This window comes from Anthonomus grandis, chromosome 9, assembly GCF_022605725.1.
Source record: "Anthonomus grandis grandis chromosome 9, icAntGran1.3, whole genome shotgun sequence".
NCBI classification, from domain to species: domain Eukaryota; kingdom Metazoa; phylum Arthropoda; class Insecta; order Coleoptera; family Curculionidae; genus Anthonomus; species Anthonomus grandis.
The window spans coordinates 20,691,977-20,712,262 of record NC_065554.1 but is presented as its reverse complement, the minus strand read 5'-3'; the positions used below and the strand labels follow the sequence as shown (position 1 = coordinate 20,712,262).

At 29.0% G+C, this 20,286-nt stretch overlaps 1 protein-coding gene across 1 annotated transcript in view; it reads left to right on the top strand.

The window, feature by feature from the left end:
• The window catches only part of LOC126740559 (neuroligin-4, Y-linked-like), a 326,504-nt gene extending 324,318 nt beyond the window's left edge, over positions 1-2,186 (top strand). The window contains exon 10 of the mRNA XM_050446644.1: positions 610-2,186. Within this exon, the coding sequence (XP_050302601.1) occupies positions 610-1,637 (1,028 nt within the window). The 3' untranslated portion in view covers positions 1,638-2,186. The remainder of the gene's footprint in view (positions 1-609) is intronic.
• Positions 2,187-20,286: the final 18,100 nt, after the last annotated feature.

Here is a 20,286-nt window from a genome sequence, read left to right as displayed (position 1 = left end):
TATTTTTCCGTAATTACCTTATTAAAAATGTAAACTTTCATGACACCCTATTTTAAAATTAAAAAAAAAAAAATTTTCTATGAGTATAAAACAAAAAGTAAAAAATATAGTCTCATTATTTCCAGAATATAATTTTTTATCAAAATACATAATATACTAAGTGTACCATTTAAAATAGGAAAGTTAGTGTCATTTCCTGTTAAATCAGACGTGATGGAAAACAATGTCAAAATATGCTCTTATAACTATTCTATCGATATACCAAATTTCATTTATTTATCTTGAAAAGTAACAAAGGTATTTAGTGTTCTCTTATTTCTGTATCACCCAATATACTTATACTTACAATACATATTATATTTACAATAAAGATATCCATTTCTGATAAAAACCTTACCTACAAACTCCAAAATATACATCCAAACTCACATCTTAATCTCAAAGCATTTTTGGTATTTACCCTGTTTTTACTTGCTGCTCTTAAACCCTACCTCTGGTATAAGAACTAGATATAGATCTTTGTATTTCTGATCACCGAACTACAGATTTTCTACTATATTAAAATTAATAACAATAGTTCAATACACTAACTTTTTTATTCTGTTCCAGGTATGAAACCACGCATGAAAAACCACTTTCGCGCTCACCAGCTCAGCGTTTGGCTCCGCTTAATTCCAGAACTTCATAGAGCCGGTATGGAAGACGTGGTGGCACGCCACAATCTTTTCCGTAACCACAACAATGCTGACTTGTACGACGGAGCTGTCCGACCAGATCCACTATCTCGAGTCAGCTACTATGACCCAACAGTGGAGCTAGTCCGCAAAAAACCAAATGCTACCATGGTCAGCGCTGTGGAGGCAGCAACCACAGTGGATACCATCGTCACCACTTGCGTCAATGTGATTTCACCTGGCAACTATAATCCGCAAGTGTATCAAAGTGGGATGAATCAGTCTGATACTTTGGCTACCCTGGAAGCAGCTGGTTATGCGGCTTATTCGACTGCCTTAAGTGTCACAATCGCTATAGGGTGTAGTTTGTTGATTTTGAATGTGTTGATTTTTGCTGGGGTCTATTATCAGCGCGATAAAACTAGAATGGAGGTGAAAAGTTTGCAGCAGCAACAAAATCGGAACCAACAGACTTTTGAGACGATTTCTAAGCACCAGCACTACCATTTAGGACACAGTCAAAGCTCTAACATTATTGTTGATGTAGAGCAAGATACTTCAGCCATGATTATTGCTCAGCAGCAAGACTATCATGCCATGAATAAAGTGCAACAGCATTTTTGCCCCACGAGCATCTCAAACTCGATCAAGAACCAAAATAATTGCATGACCTTGCCTAAGAATACCAGCATGCAAAACTATAACTATCAGAACCAGTGCAGTATGACTCTACCAAAGAATTCCACGTTGATGAATAACACCGCGTGTGTGATAGCCGAGATTAAGCAGCAGCAGACTTTCGGACCTCCTAACGGGAATGTTCCCAAGCCTCCTCCACCTCCTAGAGCAAAAAGCCCCGAGGCACAGCCTTTATTAAGTGGGGGGCTTAATACTGTAGGAAATAAATGTACTAGCAGTAATATGAGGCTGCCTCAGGCCGCTATGAGTGAGATGAGGGTGTGATTGGCGGTGGAGTTTGGATAGACTGAGGACTCCTTAGTTTAGGGATGAGGCTGAAGATTTTGTTGTTTAGACTATTTTGAAAAATGGAGAGTGTTATAACATAAGTAATGAAATATTTACGGCCTTATCCATTTAGATGTTTTATTTTAGGTTTTTAAATTTAAAGGCACGGTATTTGCGATAAAATCATAATTTTGGTTTAAGTGGATTTTTTCGCGGATAGTTTTTTGTCCGATTACGAAAAACTATACAGTTGTTGGGCTTTGGTTATAAAGGATGATCACTGTAACTTTAAAGTCTGATTTGAAGCTTTAAAAGCATGTATTTTTTGTTTCTTAATACGATAAAATAATAACTGAGGATCAAAGAAAAAGTGAAAGTAAAATTTAAAAAAAAATTAGAAACTATCGATAAAGGAAAATCGCTTTTATATTTTTTAATTTAACACTTTAAAATATTAGGACAAATAATTTTTCTTTGTGTTTCTAAATAAAATTTGCAGAAACTCTAGAGACGACTTGATTTTTTAGTATCAAAAAGAGGCTTATACCGTAAAAGACTGTTTATAGATATGTTGTTCAAACAAATTTGCAATTAGGCAATTTGTATAAAGAAATTAAAACAATTGGTTAAATAAAATCAAATAAAAATTTACATAATACAATGGAATTTGTTAGAGATTTTAAGAGATGTGCTCTTAAAATATAAAGGCTTTTTTAAGTATAATGGTACATGAAAAATATATATTATAATGGAACAACAATTAAAAATTCTATGATGTTTTTAAAAGCAAAATTGAATATAAATAAATAAATTTCTTTATGACAAGAGCATTTATTAATTTTTAATATTTCTTTATGAATAAAAAATAAACATAGAAAGAAAATCGAGCTTATAATAATTAATAATAATGTTTATTTATTTAGCATATAGCTACATACAAGTACAATAATATATATTATAATTTTTTTAAATTCATATCATGATAAAACCTTTTTAATTTCTTAATAAAACTAGTAAATATAAAAAGTAAAAAAAAAGTAAGCCAATAAATAATAAAAGAGCAAAATACAACGTTAAACTACACAAATATTAAAATTAGATATACCCTCCTAACAACTGTTTAAATTCTCTTATATAAGTACATTCCTTAAAATTATTTGGTAACTTATTAAATTCGATTAACTATTTTTTAATAATAGAATTCATCATTTTGCTAGAATAGCATCTATAATAATATGTTTATTTAGCATATTTGCTACATACGTGGTAATAAGGCAAGATTCGAGAAACTACAGACTCATAATTAACAACATAAAACCTAAAACTGGTGTGTTAAAAGTGTAAAAAAATAAAATAAATATAAAATTAAAAAGTATACTAAAAAGTGTAAAAATAAAAGGACAAAGCAATTTAAACATAAAACATATACACAGATTTAAAATGATTCTAAGAAGTGTAAAAATAAATTTAATTAAATTCATAAACCGGTCCAGCAGTTTCATCTTAAGATTCTTAAGATAACATTTTTTAATTGAAAATTAATTATTTATTACTACAATAAAAAAATATTTGAAAAATATTATAAAGAATGTCGATATTCTTAGTTCAACTAATTCGACTGTTCAAGAATAACTCATTCTTAGGTTTGGTATTGATAATTGAAAAATTTAAGAGACACATATAAGGTATGTAATTAATTTAGCCATGTAAATTTAATTATTTTTAATTTATGGATTTTATGTTTTTTATACAACCCAATAAAAGATTAAAAAAAAGTTATAAAGAAAAATATATAATATTTAATATATTAAAGAATAGAATAACACGAATAGTAAAAAAGTAAAAATAAGATAAAAAAATACTAATAAAATTACAAAAAATATTTTGATAAATACAAAATTGCTACTCTGTTTTATATTTGAACATTTACTCCGTTATTCAAATGCAAAATTCAAAAACTCTAAAGCCCAAAAAACATAAATTATGCAAACAATATTACTTTTATTACTGCATAGTTGTTGCTCTTGTTTCTTTAATGGTTTCCCTTTAATTCTATCTAAATCAGTTAAATTTAGATAATAAAAATATCAGAAAGAAATAAAAAAACAACTTACAAAATAAACTAAATATTAGTATAAAAGATAAAATAAAAAATTAAAGAAAATTTTAAAATTATGTGCACAAAATGATTTATTCAAAGACTGTTCCTTGACTAGAAAATAAAATAGGAATTGCAAATTAAAAAGACCAAAAGCAAAAAAAAAACAAAAAAAAGACAAGACTAAAAGAAATAAATTACTCAAAGAGTGTTATTATCATTATTGCTATGATTACAAACAAAAGGGGATCATACTCTGAGTTGTGGGCATATGCACTGATCCTATTTATCCTAGATAAAAGAAAATCATTGACGTTTAAATTTTAAAAAACCAAAGTGTATGTGTTTACAAACTTTAGGAATCCGTTTCACAATATTAGGAAATCGTCAAGTTGAATAAATCCTGAAGAATTAAACTTCTATAAATTAATTGATGAATTTGTTCCCAATACTTCCTAAAGGGCCAGCAACTGTATAGCTTAATAATATAAGTAAACGTAATATGTTTACAAAAAAAAAATCTAAACCATAAATAAATTTCATCATCTGAAAAATGTTTAAAGCTTTTTTTTTTGATTATATAATTGCTAATAATTGATTAGAATTTAAAAAATACCGTAAATACAATCAAAGTTTTCCAATTATTTATTTATTATTTAAACTATCCTGTCCTGTGCAATGTTCATTATCTCTTGTATAAAATATTCTAATATAATTGTAAATAAATTTTTAGAACTTATAAAAAGATAGTTACCCAAAAACTTAGGTTAAGCTGTAGTTAGCCTTAAATACAAAGAAAAAAGACGTTGTGTTTTTGTTATAAAATATTATTATTAAATAAAATGTCATTAAACTCATGTAATGTACACGGTTCTGTCAATAGTAGCAAAGGTACCATTAAAAATGTTAACCTATATACTATTGTGTTATATCATTATATTAGCAGTTGTCAAAATAAATACATTATTTATTTTGGCTACTATAACCCCTTTTTTTATATTATATTATGAAAATGTACCACATAGCTTTAAGCAAAATTATAATTGTTATTAGCAAAAGAAATCAATTTTGCCGAAATTATCATTAATATAGCCTTTTCGCATTTTATAAACGAATGGTGTAAAGTGCCAAACTCCCTTAAGTGAAACGAAAAAGGAAAATCGATCTTCAGTGCACTTTATTTTTATTGGTGTATAATCTTCTTTATGAAGATCATACGCGGTCCGACTTAACCCATCTCATAATATATCGCATTTAATTTTTTTTATTATTTAAACATTTCAACGAACAACAGTATTTAGAAATTTTTTATAAACTAAACCTCTAGGAAATATAGGAAAACTTTTAGTAAATCGAAACTTGTGTAAATACTCCTATTGCTGAATTCGAATGGTGTCTGTCGTAAATATATGTCGAGTGTCTTAAAAAGGACTTGCTCAAAATTACCTTTTTGAGACATTACGGTTTGATATTAAGGCAAAATGATGATATTCATATTACTACTGTGTGAGTATTAATATATGCCACTATTATTATTATTCATAATAATAAAGATTACTTATTAATACATTTTGTGTTTTTATTCTTAGAGTTACTATCCTATTAATATAATAAGAAATATTTGGAGTAAGTTTTTGAATGAAAGTTGATAGAGTTGAAGGATGTTGTGAATTTGAATTTATACAGTGTGGTGACTTTAACTGGAATAAATTCAGTTAAAACTAATTAAATTTTATCTCGCAAAATTTCTGAGACCTGTCGATTTTTGTTTATTTTTTTCACATTTCAAGATAGTTTTTGTATTTTTTCACCTACAGGGAGGGTCCAAATAAACCCAAACTTTTTTTTTCCAATGGAAAGCCACTTTTTTTAAACTCTCATTGAAAAGAGCCCTTTTTCCTGATTAAATTGCCCTATTTAATTTTGCGATTATCTAAAGGAGAAATACGAAAAAAAAATAAAAACCATTAAATTATTAAAAGTCTTGAAATATTTTGTGTTGGTAAATTTTTGGCGTGTTTGTTTATTTAATTGGTATCGAGACATTTCCTGACATTGTTGTAGTGTCACTGTTAAAGTGAATTTCAACCAGTTGTTAAATAAGTTAACTTATATTGAAAAAATGCCTTATTTATCCGAATCCTACAAGATTGAAATCTTAATGATGATTGGTTATGGGGACAGAAGTCGTACTCAGCTAGAGGTTGTCCACTTATTCAGGCAGAAATATCCAGATTTGCCACCTATTAACCAAGGTACGGTTAGTAAAATCGAAAGCAGATTTCGAGAAGTTGGGCACGTGAGGGATGTTTCAAGACAAAGGTCTTCTAAAATCGATGAAAACACACAATTAAATGTATTGTTAGCGATGGAAGAAAATCCGGTAACTGCAGCTAAAAGAGTAGCTCGCGAAAACTCTATTTATCATAAATCTGTGCTAAAAATTTTAAAAAGTGCAAACAAACGACCTCATAAAATGCAACCCGTTCAAGAGTTATTGGAAGACGATCCAGATCGCAAAGTTCAGTTCTGTGAATTAATGATGACCGCCATTGACGAAAATCGCATATCTTCGGAGTGGATCCTTTTTTCTGATGAGGCTACATTCACCCTAAATGGCCATGTTAATAAGCAGAACTGTCGCTACTGGTCTGACCAGAACCCACACTGGGTAAGGTAAACTAATACACAATATCCCCAGAAAACTAATGTTTGGGCTGGCATAATTGGCAGGCAAGTTATAGGGCCCATATTCTTCAATGATACTTTAACTGGGGAAAGATATCTAGAATTTCTTGAACATGAACTATTTCCAGTCTTACGTGCCTTATATCCGAGTCAGTTCGATCCAGATTTGTATGATGAAAGAATCTGTATGCAACAAGATGGTGCTCCCCCACATTATGCCCGTAGTGTACGCCAGTATTTAGATGACAATTTTCCAAACAGATGGATTGGTAGAAGGGGTGCAATCGAGTGGCCGGCACGTTCTCCCGATCTCACCCCACTTGATTTTTTTCTGTGAGGACATTTGAAAAGTCAGATTTATATGAGCAAACCAGGAAACCTAGACGAACTCAAAGAACGTATTAGGCAAGAAATCCGACAAATATCTCCAGAAGTGATAGAAAATATCAGAAACGAATTTTATTATCGTCTTGGGCTTTGCCAACAAGTAAATGGTGCTCATTTTGAGCATCTTATACATTAAATGCAACTTTTAATAATTTAATGGTTTTTTTTTCGTATTTCTCCTTTAGATAATCACAAAAGTAAATAGAACAATTTAATCAAGAAAAGGGCTCTTTTCAATGAGAGTTTAAAAAAAGTGGCTTTCCATTTGAAAAAAAAAAGTTAGGGTTAATTTGGACCCCCCTGTAGGTGAAAAAATACAAAAACTATCTTGAAATGTAAAAAAAAAAATAAGAATCGACGAGTCTCAGGAATTTTGCGAGATAAATTTTAATTAGTTTTAACTGAATTTATTCCAGTTAAAGTCACCACACTGTAGGTATAACCGTTAATAGGGAATTCGTATAATAAAAAAAAAATTACAATTTTCTGTTATGGATGGTCTGTTGCCCATACCGAGATATGTTAAATGGGAGAGACTACCACTATTGTCAAATTTTTTAAATAATAGATCGCTCATTTCCTCCAACAACGTCATTACTAATAAATCTTGGTTTTTCATAAGTTGCCTTCGATGTTTTGTTATTGATTTAATTTTTGGAACGTATATTATCACAATAATTATATGGCTCAAGTGAGTCGAGTAATATCTGATATCAAAAAGTGTTTCTAGCTAATGTTTCTACTTGTGGCAGTATAATTTTTTTTTATAAAATAAGAAAAGACTTTTGACTAATTAAAAGGCAAGGTAATATTATAATAACAAATTATTCTACAACATATTTTATTTACTTTTCGGTAGTTAAAAGATTAGGTACAAAATATTTAAATCGTTTAATGTATATTACAATTACGTAAAATTAAAAAAAATATACGAAAATATTACGATTGCGCGTAAAAACTTTTACATAATATAGATATATGAATTTTTACAATTATTGCAAGTCTTGTTTCTAAGATTTTGCAATAAGGGGGTTTGTGTTAAAAAAAATTGACGTTGGTGATTCACGTTTTATGTCGGAGGGTTTGATGTCAAAAGAATCTTCAATACAAATTTTTGAACGAAAAACTCCGGTGTATATATTATTGGGCTACCCTTCAGTTGTCCTCTGGTTGACATTCAATTAACCTTTGTGAAATCACTTTCACTTTTTAATAAGGCATTTATGTGTGATATTCTTATATTGGGATAAGGTACATAGAGGTAGAGTACAACCATGAATCATTTTTTGGTAAGTTGTGCAAATCTTATTTAAATATTAACTTTTGATTAGCTTGTAGCGTTTTTACTTTTGTGGGTTCCTTATTAAAATATTAACCTTTACATTCTCAACAATTATTAACTTTTTCAATAAAAAGTACAAAACAAATTATAGCCTAATAACGCAAATCTACAAATCTTTTTCTAGGCGTAGTGTATTACTAGTTGCCCGTATATAGCGCAACAAAGTTAAAGCAGTTTTCCTCTTAATTTTTTTAACCTTAATTCTAAAAAAGATTTATTTTATTTATTTATCAAATTATATTAGGAAAATATGTAAGCAATAATTACTTGGCTATGAAATTATGTAAAGCATTCTTTCAAGGTCAATATTGGATAAAATACCAATAAAATTAACTTAATATTAAACACAATAGTTCAAGTATATGTAATGGTTACTTTAGTTTACCTATGGCATTTAGTTCAATTAGCAAGGTGCGTAATTCAATTTTTTTTATTAAATATAGCTTTTATGTGAGTACGTTATTATGTTTAATAATACTGGAAAACTAGATTACATACAGAAAACTACAGCCTAAAGAACAATCAAGCATTAAACAAAAACATTGACAAAAATTATGAAATGTTAATAAAAAATATGGTTTTTTGATTGCGTAACTTATATATTTATTAAATTTAGTAAAGCAATAGAGAAATACAGTATTTCCATTTACAAATTTTTGAATCCAAAGTATTCCAACTTATTTAAAAAATATATCATTTTAAGATAATCTTGTCCATTGTAAATTAAGAAATTAAGTTAAAAAATAGGTTTTAATTTTTTTTTCATAATAAAATAGCAATTAATGTATTTACTTTTCATAAAAAATTGATTAAAAGTTAAAATGATACTTTACATAATATAGAAAAAAATATATAATTTTTCGTTTTTTACATACTGCAGAGCAAAATGGATTTTTGATGATACTTAATCCAAAAAAAAACAAATTATTTAAAAAAATTAAATTTTAATAAAATTAAGGGAAAAATTAAACTTTATTAAACAAAATTCTTATTTGAGTTTATAATATATTGATATTTTAGTCGAAAAATGCAGAAATCGCAAAGTTGAAATCTGAATACAGAAGTATTAATTTTACTTGAGCCCAAATCCAAAAATTGGTATTTAAGAGCTTGATAAACTTGGTACTTAATATAAACTTAGAAAACTATTACTACGGGTTTCAAAATAAATTTCAGCTATTTTTCTTACCCGTTAAATTAGTAAAGTTATTTTTTCTTATCTAACAATAAAGTTTACATATAATATTTACATTGAAATATACCTAATTACAGTAAGAAGCTATATGTAAAAACTCTTAAATTTGTATAAAAAAACACTAAATAAAACATTTATTTTGGTACACTTTCCTTATGTTTAAAACAAAACTATACATGCTTACATTGCAAAAAAAAATGATGGTTAAAGGAATACAAAACGTATACACTGTACAATTTTGAAACCAAACAACAAACCTAAATTAAAATAAAACCTTGATCCTAAAAATCCACCAAAATTAATTTTAATATCAGAATAAAGCAAGACTATCATGCACAGCGCTGTTAAACAATCTTCTGCTGGACGTGTTCTCGCCTCCCCAAATTTAGTCATAATTCCCCTAGTTTTCCGCCCGATTACCATGACAATCCAAATGTTTACCTCCATAGGACAGATAGGATCTATAAACCCTGTTTGGGCCGACACCTAACCCAATAAATCAGGGGCCAAATCTCGTGTCAAGTAAGCCGCCCTTAAACTCTCTTGAGCGATATGGTGACGATATGAACGGACAATGTTCAGTTTAGTTTTGGTTTATTATGTTATTTTATAATATCGAGATAGTGAACTTAGTATAAGAGATTATAGAACATTTAGAATACAAATAAGACATGAAAATCATGCCGTATTTTTTTGACCACCTCTCTAATAATATCGATGTTGAGTTTTCTAGGTCTACTTAATATTATCCTTGCTTTTAAGGTCTTTCCTCTTAGGCCCATCAAAATCAAAGATCATAGACTCTGATTCACTAAAGACTTACGTTTATGTGCACAAATGTATGCTCATCATCACTTTTCATTATCATCTCAATTTTTTTGGACAATGTTTTCTTTCATAGTAATGCAGAAAATAATTTTATAGAAAAAAATATCTTAAAACTAAGGATATTTATTAGAATATGCTGACCAAAGCAGGTAGGGAGATAATAGACAGATATAGAGATAATAGAGATAATAGTAGGGAGATAATCAGTTGTATATTAATTAAGAAATAAGCCTTGATCATTTGCCTCAATTCCTACTTCACCTGAATCCCTTTATAATTATTTTGTAAATGTTGCAAACCATTAAATAAATACTATAACTTTTACCCATATTTAAATTTGATACCTTTTTAAAGAGAATCTATACAGTTAATTTTACGCCCATAGTATGTATTAGCAGAGCTTCGCCTAACAATAAAATAACAAATGAGTAAACAAAAACATCATCTGAGATTTGGATTCTTAAGTAACAAATGCACCCTTGGTTCTAGTCAGTTTGTATCGAATCATGTGCTTCTGTGCCTTAACTTTTCTAAAAATATGTGTATAAACTATATGTCATAACACCAGTTAAAACGTCGTTAACCCATTAATACCTAGCGTCCCTTATAAGGGACCAACAAATTCCTTGCGATAAAAAAAGGGGTTAAACATCGAGCACTTAGAGTTGCAAAGCGCATTTAGCAGACTTGATTTGACATGTCAGGTGTTTTTGTTTTCTATTTCTCGCAAAATTGTATCAGCAAAAATCATGCAAAAAATGTATCAGCAAAAACAAATTTAAATCTATCGTACAATTCTATTAGGGAATCAAGAAAGTTATGTTACTTTTTGGAGATTACAGCTAATAAATATACAGTATCTAATTAGTTATATTCATTAATTGATAATACGGTAACATCTACGCTTCATCTTTCTTTGAATTCTATTGAAATAACTATTCCTTTAAAAATAACTTAACTTTAATAAGTAATTGGGGCTGCAAGTTTAATCCAAAAAGAATTTATACAAAGTTTTGACGGAGATTAAATAGACAGCAATTTACTTTGATCTTTAGTTTTGTTAAGTTTTTCTTACATACTGAAAGCTCTCAATTTTTCAAATTCAAATATCAAAAAATTTAAAACAAAACATGGATAAAGATACAAGAACTAGTTAAGGCAATAATTAAAAAAATAAAAACAAATAATTTTTTGCTTGTCAAACAAGTTCTTTGACCATGACCATGGTCGATACTAAAATAAAAAATTCAATAACAAAAAATATTAAAACGATTTTATACCAGGTAGTCCTACCAACGACAACTAACGTTAATTAACTCAACCAACACATGAGTAACGCTAAGCCGATGATGATTCATCGATAGTAGAAAAAGTCTCTGGTGTTCCGATCTGGCTATTTTGCCGTCCTGATTATAACATTAATTTTCTTTTCGTGCGTATGTGAATATTTCTTATCGTTGAACAGGGCTTTACGAGAAAAAAATAAACGATTTAGAATGTTTTTTCCTCATGTATTTATTATAATCATCTGTTACATATTTTCACGGAAAATTTGTTAGATTTAACGAGGTCTTTTGTTAAGTATAACTATATGAGGACATTTTCGATTCTTTATGGGAAGTTTATAATAAATTTTAACACGTGTCGATCCTATTCGAATGTATCGGATTGAGAAGAAAATAAAGAAGATGAACAAAATAATCTGTGGATTATTCCTATGACCTCCCTATACCTGAATCTTAAAAATTAAAAAAAAAATATTTTCAAATAATGTATAAATGTTTGATTTGTTTAATATATTAAAATCTGTAGTTAGATATGATAGTCAGTAGGTATTTAGTAGGTATATAAATTTATGCCACCAGACAAGAGTTGTTAAATCCTATAATAGCATTTTTCTTATTTAAAGAAATACATACGTACTTTTCAGCACAATTTTTTTTATGACCCTATATAAAATTAATAATTTTGATTTAAAATATTATATTTTTTGTATGTTCTCAATAGTTTACGAGATTTAAGTAGCTCTGATAAGGAAAAGTAATTTTTAGGAAAGTAGGCAAGGCTAAGTCTAGATATTTAGTAATCGATTTTTTTTAAGCTAATATAGGTTTAGTAATATAGTTTAAGTTACTAGGATAACATTTCATTATCTATCTTTTACTTATTAATCATGTTTAAGGCAGCTATTTCATGTAATTAATTATTTATTAACCACAAACCGACACTTTTTTATATCCAGAAAATATATACCAACCATTTTAAACTTAAGACCGGTATATTCCTTGAACAATGTTGAGGGTTAATTGATCCCTACGATAAACAAAATAGACGTCTTTAAAAAATAGCGAAAATGCTATTTGACTGTAAATGTAAAAAATATAGTATTTAATCATACCAGTATACAAGAAACATTTTTTTAAATTTTATTACTGAAGTTATAGTTGTGTGTGATTTATAGCCCTATGAACTTCAAAGTTTGGTATTCAAAGCTGTACATAGTAAAATAAAGCTCTGATTAGTTTATTGTTCAATTTTAGGTAATGCTTACTTTAATTGTTGTTTTACCTTTTAAGTCAACTTAGCAATATCCACAATAAGCGCAACATCAATTGGTCGATTTTCTGTAAAACAAATATGCAAACTGTGTAAATAATAAGTTAAATTCATTAACGAAATACTATTGTACATTACTTTTTCAAATTGGCCACTTATTCAATAACATGTTCTATTATGTAATAAACCCAAATTTCGTATATTTCCAGACCAACCGAAAGCTAGATTAATAAAGCTTTTTATTGAAAAAGGAAACGTGATTTTAATGCAAAACCATAAATCAATAAGTTTCCTGCCGGTATTTTTAAAATCCTTTGAATTATGTATTTGTCGACAATTAATGGAGTTTTTTATGTAATTTTTTGTGACTATGTCAACATAGTTATTAACCTGGCAAATCTATACAGATTGCTTTATTCAATTTCTTTAAAAAAATACTGGAAAAGCTGGGTAATAGCTTATTTAAATTACTGTTACTATTTAGTCCGTTTAGAATTTCGGTATTTAAAAATTAAAAAATATCTAACGATAATAAGCTTGTAGATTGCATATAGATTCTCATCACCACATAGATGATTATTTTGAAAGTTTCCTATATAAAAAATTATTTTATCAATGAATAACATTTGTTATAAAGACTGGGGACTTTTACTTACCAATTTTTTATTGCAATCAGTAACATGAACAACGTTACAGTAGTCAGTAATATCGCATCTAAAAGCTGCTTATGTGGTTTTGGTCCCAAAAATGTCCAATACTACGTATTTCGACCAAATATTAGTACTCTCTATAGGGCTTTCTAAAACTCTTAAGACTGTTGTAGCTGAACTTCCATAGCTCAAAAATTCATCCTTACTTAATAAAAACAACACTTAATTTTGTTTTGTAAATCTAAACTATTTTGAATGATCAGCGTTTTTAATTAGTTCTAAATAGAATAGAAGAAGTCCCATAAACACTTGTAAGAACTTGAATCACTATTATTAATATTACTTATTGTAGAATTTTCAAATGATTTTTTATTGAAGTTCGATAAATCTAGTTTTTTCCAAATAAAGCTCTTTGGTTGAAAGTGAATCTAGATAGGTATTTTGGTACGCATGCTTTTGTAAAAATATGTAAAATGAGAAACGATCTTATTATTCCACCAAAACACAAGCGTTTGCATCAAAGGATCAGTTTTTAACAAACAGCAAACTTTTTAATATTTAAAACAGAATAAAAATTAAATAAACTTGTAAAACTTAATTTTAGCTTATATGATATTTAATTAATGAAATCACAAATATCATTTGTGTGATGTGCAAATAAACGTTCAATTTACAAATAAGCTAGTCATAATCTATTACTCATAGGAGTGTGGCTCTATGATAATATTAAACGAGATCAAATTAATTTAGTAGTTTCAGTAATGAGTTTTAAAGTTTGACAAAGTTTATATGGTACACTGGCAGATAATTGGGTAATATTTATAGAATTTCGAATTATCTAGCATATAATTCTAATATAAATCACTATTTTTCATTAAAGACCATTATTACTAATTTATAGAATTGGGATTTAATGTAGAGCGTATTTCATAATTTATAATTGAATTTGAAGAAGATGATAGGGGACAATATTTCTAAAATAAAAAATTATATAACTAATGGTTTAGCTGCGGACTGTTTTCAAGTCAATTTATTTCTTATAATAATAATTAAAACATTGATTTTTTTAAGTGTCATTCTTAAGTAAGGAGCAGTACAAAATATTGTCAAAGTAAGTAGATTATTTAAAATTTCTGGTCTTCAGAAATATACAATACATTTTTAAACTGTTTCTGATAATACAATAAAAGAATTAGCTTATTTATAAAACTGTTTTGCTAAAATCCAGTTTTAGGGTATTTGATACAGTGTCAGAAATATGACCAGTAAAAGCCAGTGATGAATCACATTTAATTCTCAAATCCCTATAATTAAGTAAGTATCATATTATTGATTTATTATTTAAATTGCTTTTGAGTGCTTATATAAAGGAGCTAACTTTGGGTGTACATTTTATAATAGAAATTTGGTAGTTTTTTTTTATTTCATCAAATACTTAGCAAAATCGGTGTAGATGGAATGAATCACTTATTAATTTTTCACAACTTATGGTAAAAATTTATAATTATTTAACAAATTGAGCTCAGTATAGGAATATGTTCTTAAAGTTGCACTGTTGATCAATTAAGTAAAAATGTGTTTTTGAGAAAAAATATCTAGTAACAGAATTTTGAAGATTTTAAGTTTAAAATTTTTTTATTTATGGTCCCATAGGCACGATCAAATGCCTTAGCAATATCGGCGTATATAAAATAAATCACTAATCCATTATTTATAACTTAAACTAAAGATGTATGATTAAATCACAAATTAAGCTCAGCAGAAAGTTTTAGTTTAAAATTCCACTGTTAATCAACTAAAAACAAATTAATCTAGGAGACAAATATTTGGTGAAAATTTACTTTGAATTTACAGCTTAATATTAATATTTTATTCATATTTTTTTACTTCTAGTCTAATCGACTTAATAGTATCTCGGTGTTTTAAAACTTGCATTAAAAATTTAAGATTAGTAATTAAATTAAGCACAGCATGGAAATTATAAGCTCAGAATCGCATTATTGACCAATTATGAATTTATTCTAATTTATTCTAGTGAAAGTATCTATTGAAAATAGCTTGGAAAAGTGTATGTACTTTGGGTTTACAACTTAAAATAGAAATTTACGATTTTTTTCCTGGTTATAGGATTAAATGCCTCAGAAAATTCAATGTATATGAATTGAACCACTAATTTATTTTCCGTAACTGTAACTAACTAATCTGTAGAAAATTTCGGACTAAAGTTGTACTATTGATTAACAAAGTAAAAATTTAATATATTTATTTATTCCTATTTAGAAACCCATATACAGGGTGTTTCAGAACTATGGCATCAAACTTCTAGAGGTTGTTCAGTGCAACAGTAGAATCCATTTGAGTATAGAAACCCATGTCCGGAAATGTGTCACTATGCCACTACGGCCCTAAGTCGCGTTTAAATTTAGAAAAAATTTAGAAAAAACCGCTGACTTTAGACATATGGTATACTATACACAAAATATTCAAAATATATCATAAAATTGTAAAATGTATTAAGATACAGGGTGTTCCATTTTAAAAAGTTAATGTTGACGCCATAGTTTCTACTTGAGGTACCCTGTATAGAAGTTTTTTATTGCAAAAAATGTACATGTGGCAATGCTAATCGATGTGTCGGAAAAATAAGAGAAGAAAAGAACACCTAAATTTCAAATGAATTTGTTCCTCCCTACTATCAATATAATCCTGATGTATTTAATAAAGGTTCCATACAATTGACCCTCAAGACCCTCAGGTGTTACCGTAGAACTACCTGCAATTTTTTAGACAGAATTAAGAGTCCCAAAACTGTCTGTTGTTAAGGCCTTTAATAATTAATCCTTCGAAATAATGTTTCACTCGGGGTTTCCGCTCGAAAGGGTGCCCCGGCCCATTTGTTTTGGAGGTTTTGATATCATTTTTCTTACGGTAAGGGCAAATCGTGTTGAAGAAAATAACCTTTTTGCCGTAATTTATTAGCTAGATAAACGACCAACAATTTAAATTAAAAATTAGTTAACGAAACATTTTTCTTGGTGGTAATTTCCCCTGAATTTTCAGTTCTGTATTTAAATAACGTAGGCAACTTGTCTCTATTCATCACTTTTAAGCCGTATTGCATCAATTCCTGCAAACAAAGACAAATCTAGCGAAAACTACCTACAGCTTTCGTACATCCTACTATCTAAGCGACAATCCATTTTACCCTAGTCTCCATCAGTAAAACTGCAATGCATTTAAATAAGAGCACAGATACGTCAATATGTATATAGAAAGACACGGACTCGAGAATCTTTTTATTTCCCGCCGGTCTTTTCTAAATTATATTGTTCCAGAAGAATGGAAACGATAAATCTCGACGGTCCGAGGAGACGGGTTGCGGGAGGGAAAAGCGGGCGGTAACGGCGGCAGGGAAATTTATTTTTCGGGTCGGGAAAGTCTTTTGTCGGCGCATAATGTACGAATTTGTAATCTTTTTTCAACGATTTTTTTTATGATGTATGGCTTTGAAATTAGGAAAATTTTTTACCTCTGCGCCAATCAAGTCAAATTTACTTTTACATTAATCTTAAGAAAAACTTCAGGTAAAAAAACGAGATTTAAAAGAAATCTTAAGGAAAGGAACCTTAAACATATTACATATATGCATAATTATTTTTATTTAATTTCAAAATTTAATTTTGCAAAAAAGTTGAAAGATGAAAAAAAGCAACTTGCCAACGTAGAATACCTCTATATTTACAATGCAAAATCCGATGTTGCCACTTTTGGTTTTTTTCTAGATATCTGTTCATATGTGTTAAGCTAGCTTCCGATCGATATCCAGCAACCAAAAATCTAGAACGCAGCATATGTCGTTTGCCAGGAACTATTTATAGTTCGCGCTTGCTGTTATTTAATCGATATAACTTTTGGACAGTTTGAAACTGGATATTTTAGCAATTTCACAGAGTTGGCTGAATTCAAATATCTTAAACTCTGCAGTTGCCATTAATGGATTTAGTTTTTACAGATTGGATAGAAAAACGAGAGATGGAGGTGTTGGCTTGTACATTAGGTATAACTTGATTGTTTCGAGAATTGATACTGGGGAAATTCAGGATTGTCTTGAGCAACTTTGGGTCAAATTAAAAATTGGGGGCGTTTCAATCGCAATCGGGGTATTTTACAGACCTCCCAAGGGTAGCATTAAATGTCTTAGAAGCCACCTTTAGCAATGTTGTTCCATGCTGTGATGAAGTTATTGCCTTAGAAGAATTAAATTTAAATCTATTCGTTAGTTATAATGTTACTCAGCATTTTGATTGCCTGTTGGAAAGTTTCGAATTCAGACAAATTGTCGTTAACCCAACTCGTTATGAGCGTCAATCAGCATTTTTGATTGGTGTGATATTACTGTCGGGAGATAAACTGTTAAAAGGTAATCTTGAGCATTTAATCTTCATGGAACCATGAACCATTAATTATTTAATTGCAATTTACTCATTATTATTCCAAAAATTGAACCTAAATTTATTCGATATAGAGATTTTAAGCACTTTGATGCCCATAACTTTCACCATGATTTATTAAATACTAACTGGGCAGCCATTTTGAATTGTGAGGGGGTTGATGAAAAAGTTGAGGTATTAACATCTAATATCTGAGCACTTTTTGATACACACCCTTCACTTCGGACAGCTCGTGTCACTAAACGCAAGGCCCCTTGGTTTACAGAAACACTAAAAATTATGAAAAAAGAACCTAACAGATTTTTTTCTAAATATAAACGCACAAATAATATAAGCGATTAAAAGGATTACAAAATAATGTGAAATATTTTTAGCCAGGCTATTCGCAACGAAAAGAAGGCTTATTTGGAATTTGTATCACGTTCGCAAAATTAAAAAGTTATTTGGAAAACACTAGATGAAATGGATGTTTATAATAAGAGAAAAGATAATCATTTGGGTCTACCTTTGCAATTTAAGGATGCAGAACAAATTAATAAATATTTTATCGACAGTGTTCGTCAGATTGCTCCGCAGATTAATGACAGTACTTTGAGGTATCACGAAAACAAACAAAAAATTGATAACTTATGTGAGCTAAGGCAGGTTAGGAGATTGGGATTGGTATTTGTAATGTAAAGTCCAATGCATCTGGTGCTGATAGAATTTCGTTAGATTTAAGATCAACCTGTTATCCCCAATGGAAAAATTTTTTGAAAAGTTGGTTTATCAGCAAGTGGTTGCGTTCTTGAACGAGCATAGTCTTATTCCAATTCATCAGTCTGGCTTTCGAAAGTCCCATAGCACAACTACAGCATTAATTAAAGTGCTGGATGATATTGTAGGTGCATCAGATATTGGTAAAATGAAAGCTTTGATTCTCTTGGATTACAACAAAGCATTTGACACTATTGATCATCGAATATTATATACAAAATTGTCTTACTTGTATTCAGATGCCACTGTGCTGTTTTTGAGGAGCTACTTGAGCAATCGGTTTCAAGCTGTTGAAATTGATAACAACATAGGCTCCATTCTTGGTCCTTGATTGATTACTCTTTATATTAGAGATATTGGACAAGCAATTAAAATATCTTGTGTACACCAATATGGTGATGACACTTAATTGTATACCAGTTTTAACAATGAAGAACTACCTGCATCTATAGAAAAGCTTAATAATGATTTAAATTCCATATATTCTTAATCAGCTAACAATGGACTAAAATTAAATCCTAGTCAATTATGATAATGTTATAATAACTTCAAATAATATACCATTGCCAAATGTAGATAAATACAAAAATTTAGGTATTATTGTTGATAACAGCCTAAAGTTAGAAAGTCAGGTTGTGAAGGTGGAAAAATCTTTCTGTGCGTTGAAAAATTTGAAAGAGTAGGGAAATTATTAACACAAACCTGAAAATACAGTTAACGGAATCGCTTGTTTTATCACACTGCAATTATGGTGACACAGTTTATTGGCCTTTTCTTAATAAAAATTCAAAATACCGGCTTCAAAAAGTACAAAATGCTTGTGTATGGTTCATTTTTGGGGTGAGTGTAAGAGAACATATCACTCCAAAATATTGGAAACTTGGTTGGTAGAAAACATGCGGTTATCAGAGGTTTCACCTGAGTTGCCTAGAAAAAGGGTTACTTAATAGTTCCTATCCAGGCTATCTGTTTGATAAACTTATTAGAAAAAATACCGTTCATAACAGAGACACACGCTTTAGTGATTTATTTGATGTTCCTAAGCATAGAATAGAAGTTTTCCAACGTTCGTTTTCCTATTTGTTACCTAAGTTAGCCAATACCTAAGGAATTTTATTTGTTTCTTGTCCAGATATTCACAATCAATAACTAAATCGATTTATAGTAGTCATAAACGTCTACTGACTAAAGTTTTTTTGTGATATAATTACTTAACAAGTCGAATGTTAAAGAAATGAAAAAAGCTTCCAAAGGATTTGAATTAATCTTTTTCCAATAATATATAATAAATATCTAAACGCATTTGAGATGGTTGCAAACCTCTACAAACAAAAGTGTTTTGGTAAAGAATTATTGAATTTTTAGATGTTAAAAAATATAAAGGGCTATACCTTCTAACGGCTATAAGAAAAAGTTTTATCCATATCCTTTGACAGTTATAGCCGTTAATAATATCTAACCCAATGAATTTTAATCAAAAACTTTCGTTTGTAGAGGTTTGCAACCGTCTCAAATTCGTTTAGATATTTATTATATATTACAGCAAAAATTGTAATTTAAATCCTTTGGAAGTTAATCTTTTAATTAACTTTTACGTACAAATCTTAGTTTGTCAAGGTTTATACTTACTATAAACTGAATTATAACTCCTTTGGAATTTCAGGAGATACCGGCATTCGGAGATACACAACAGTG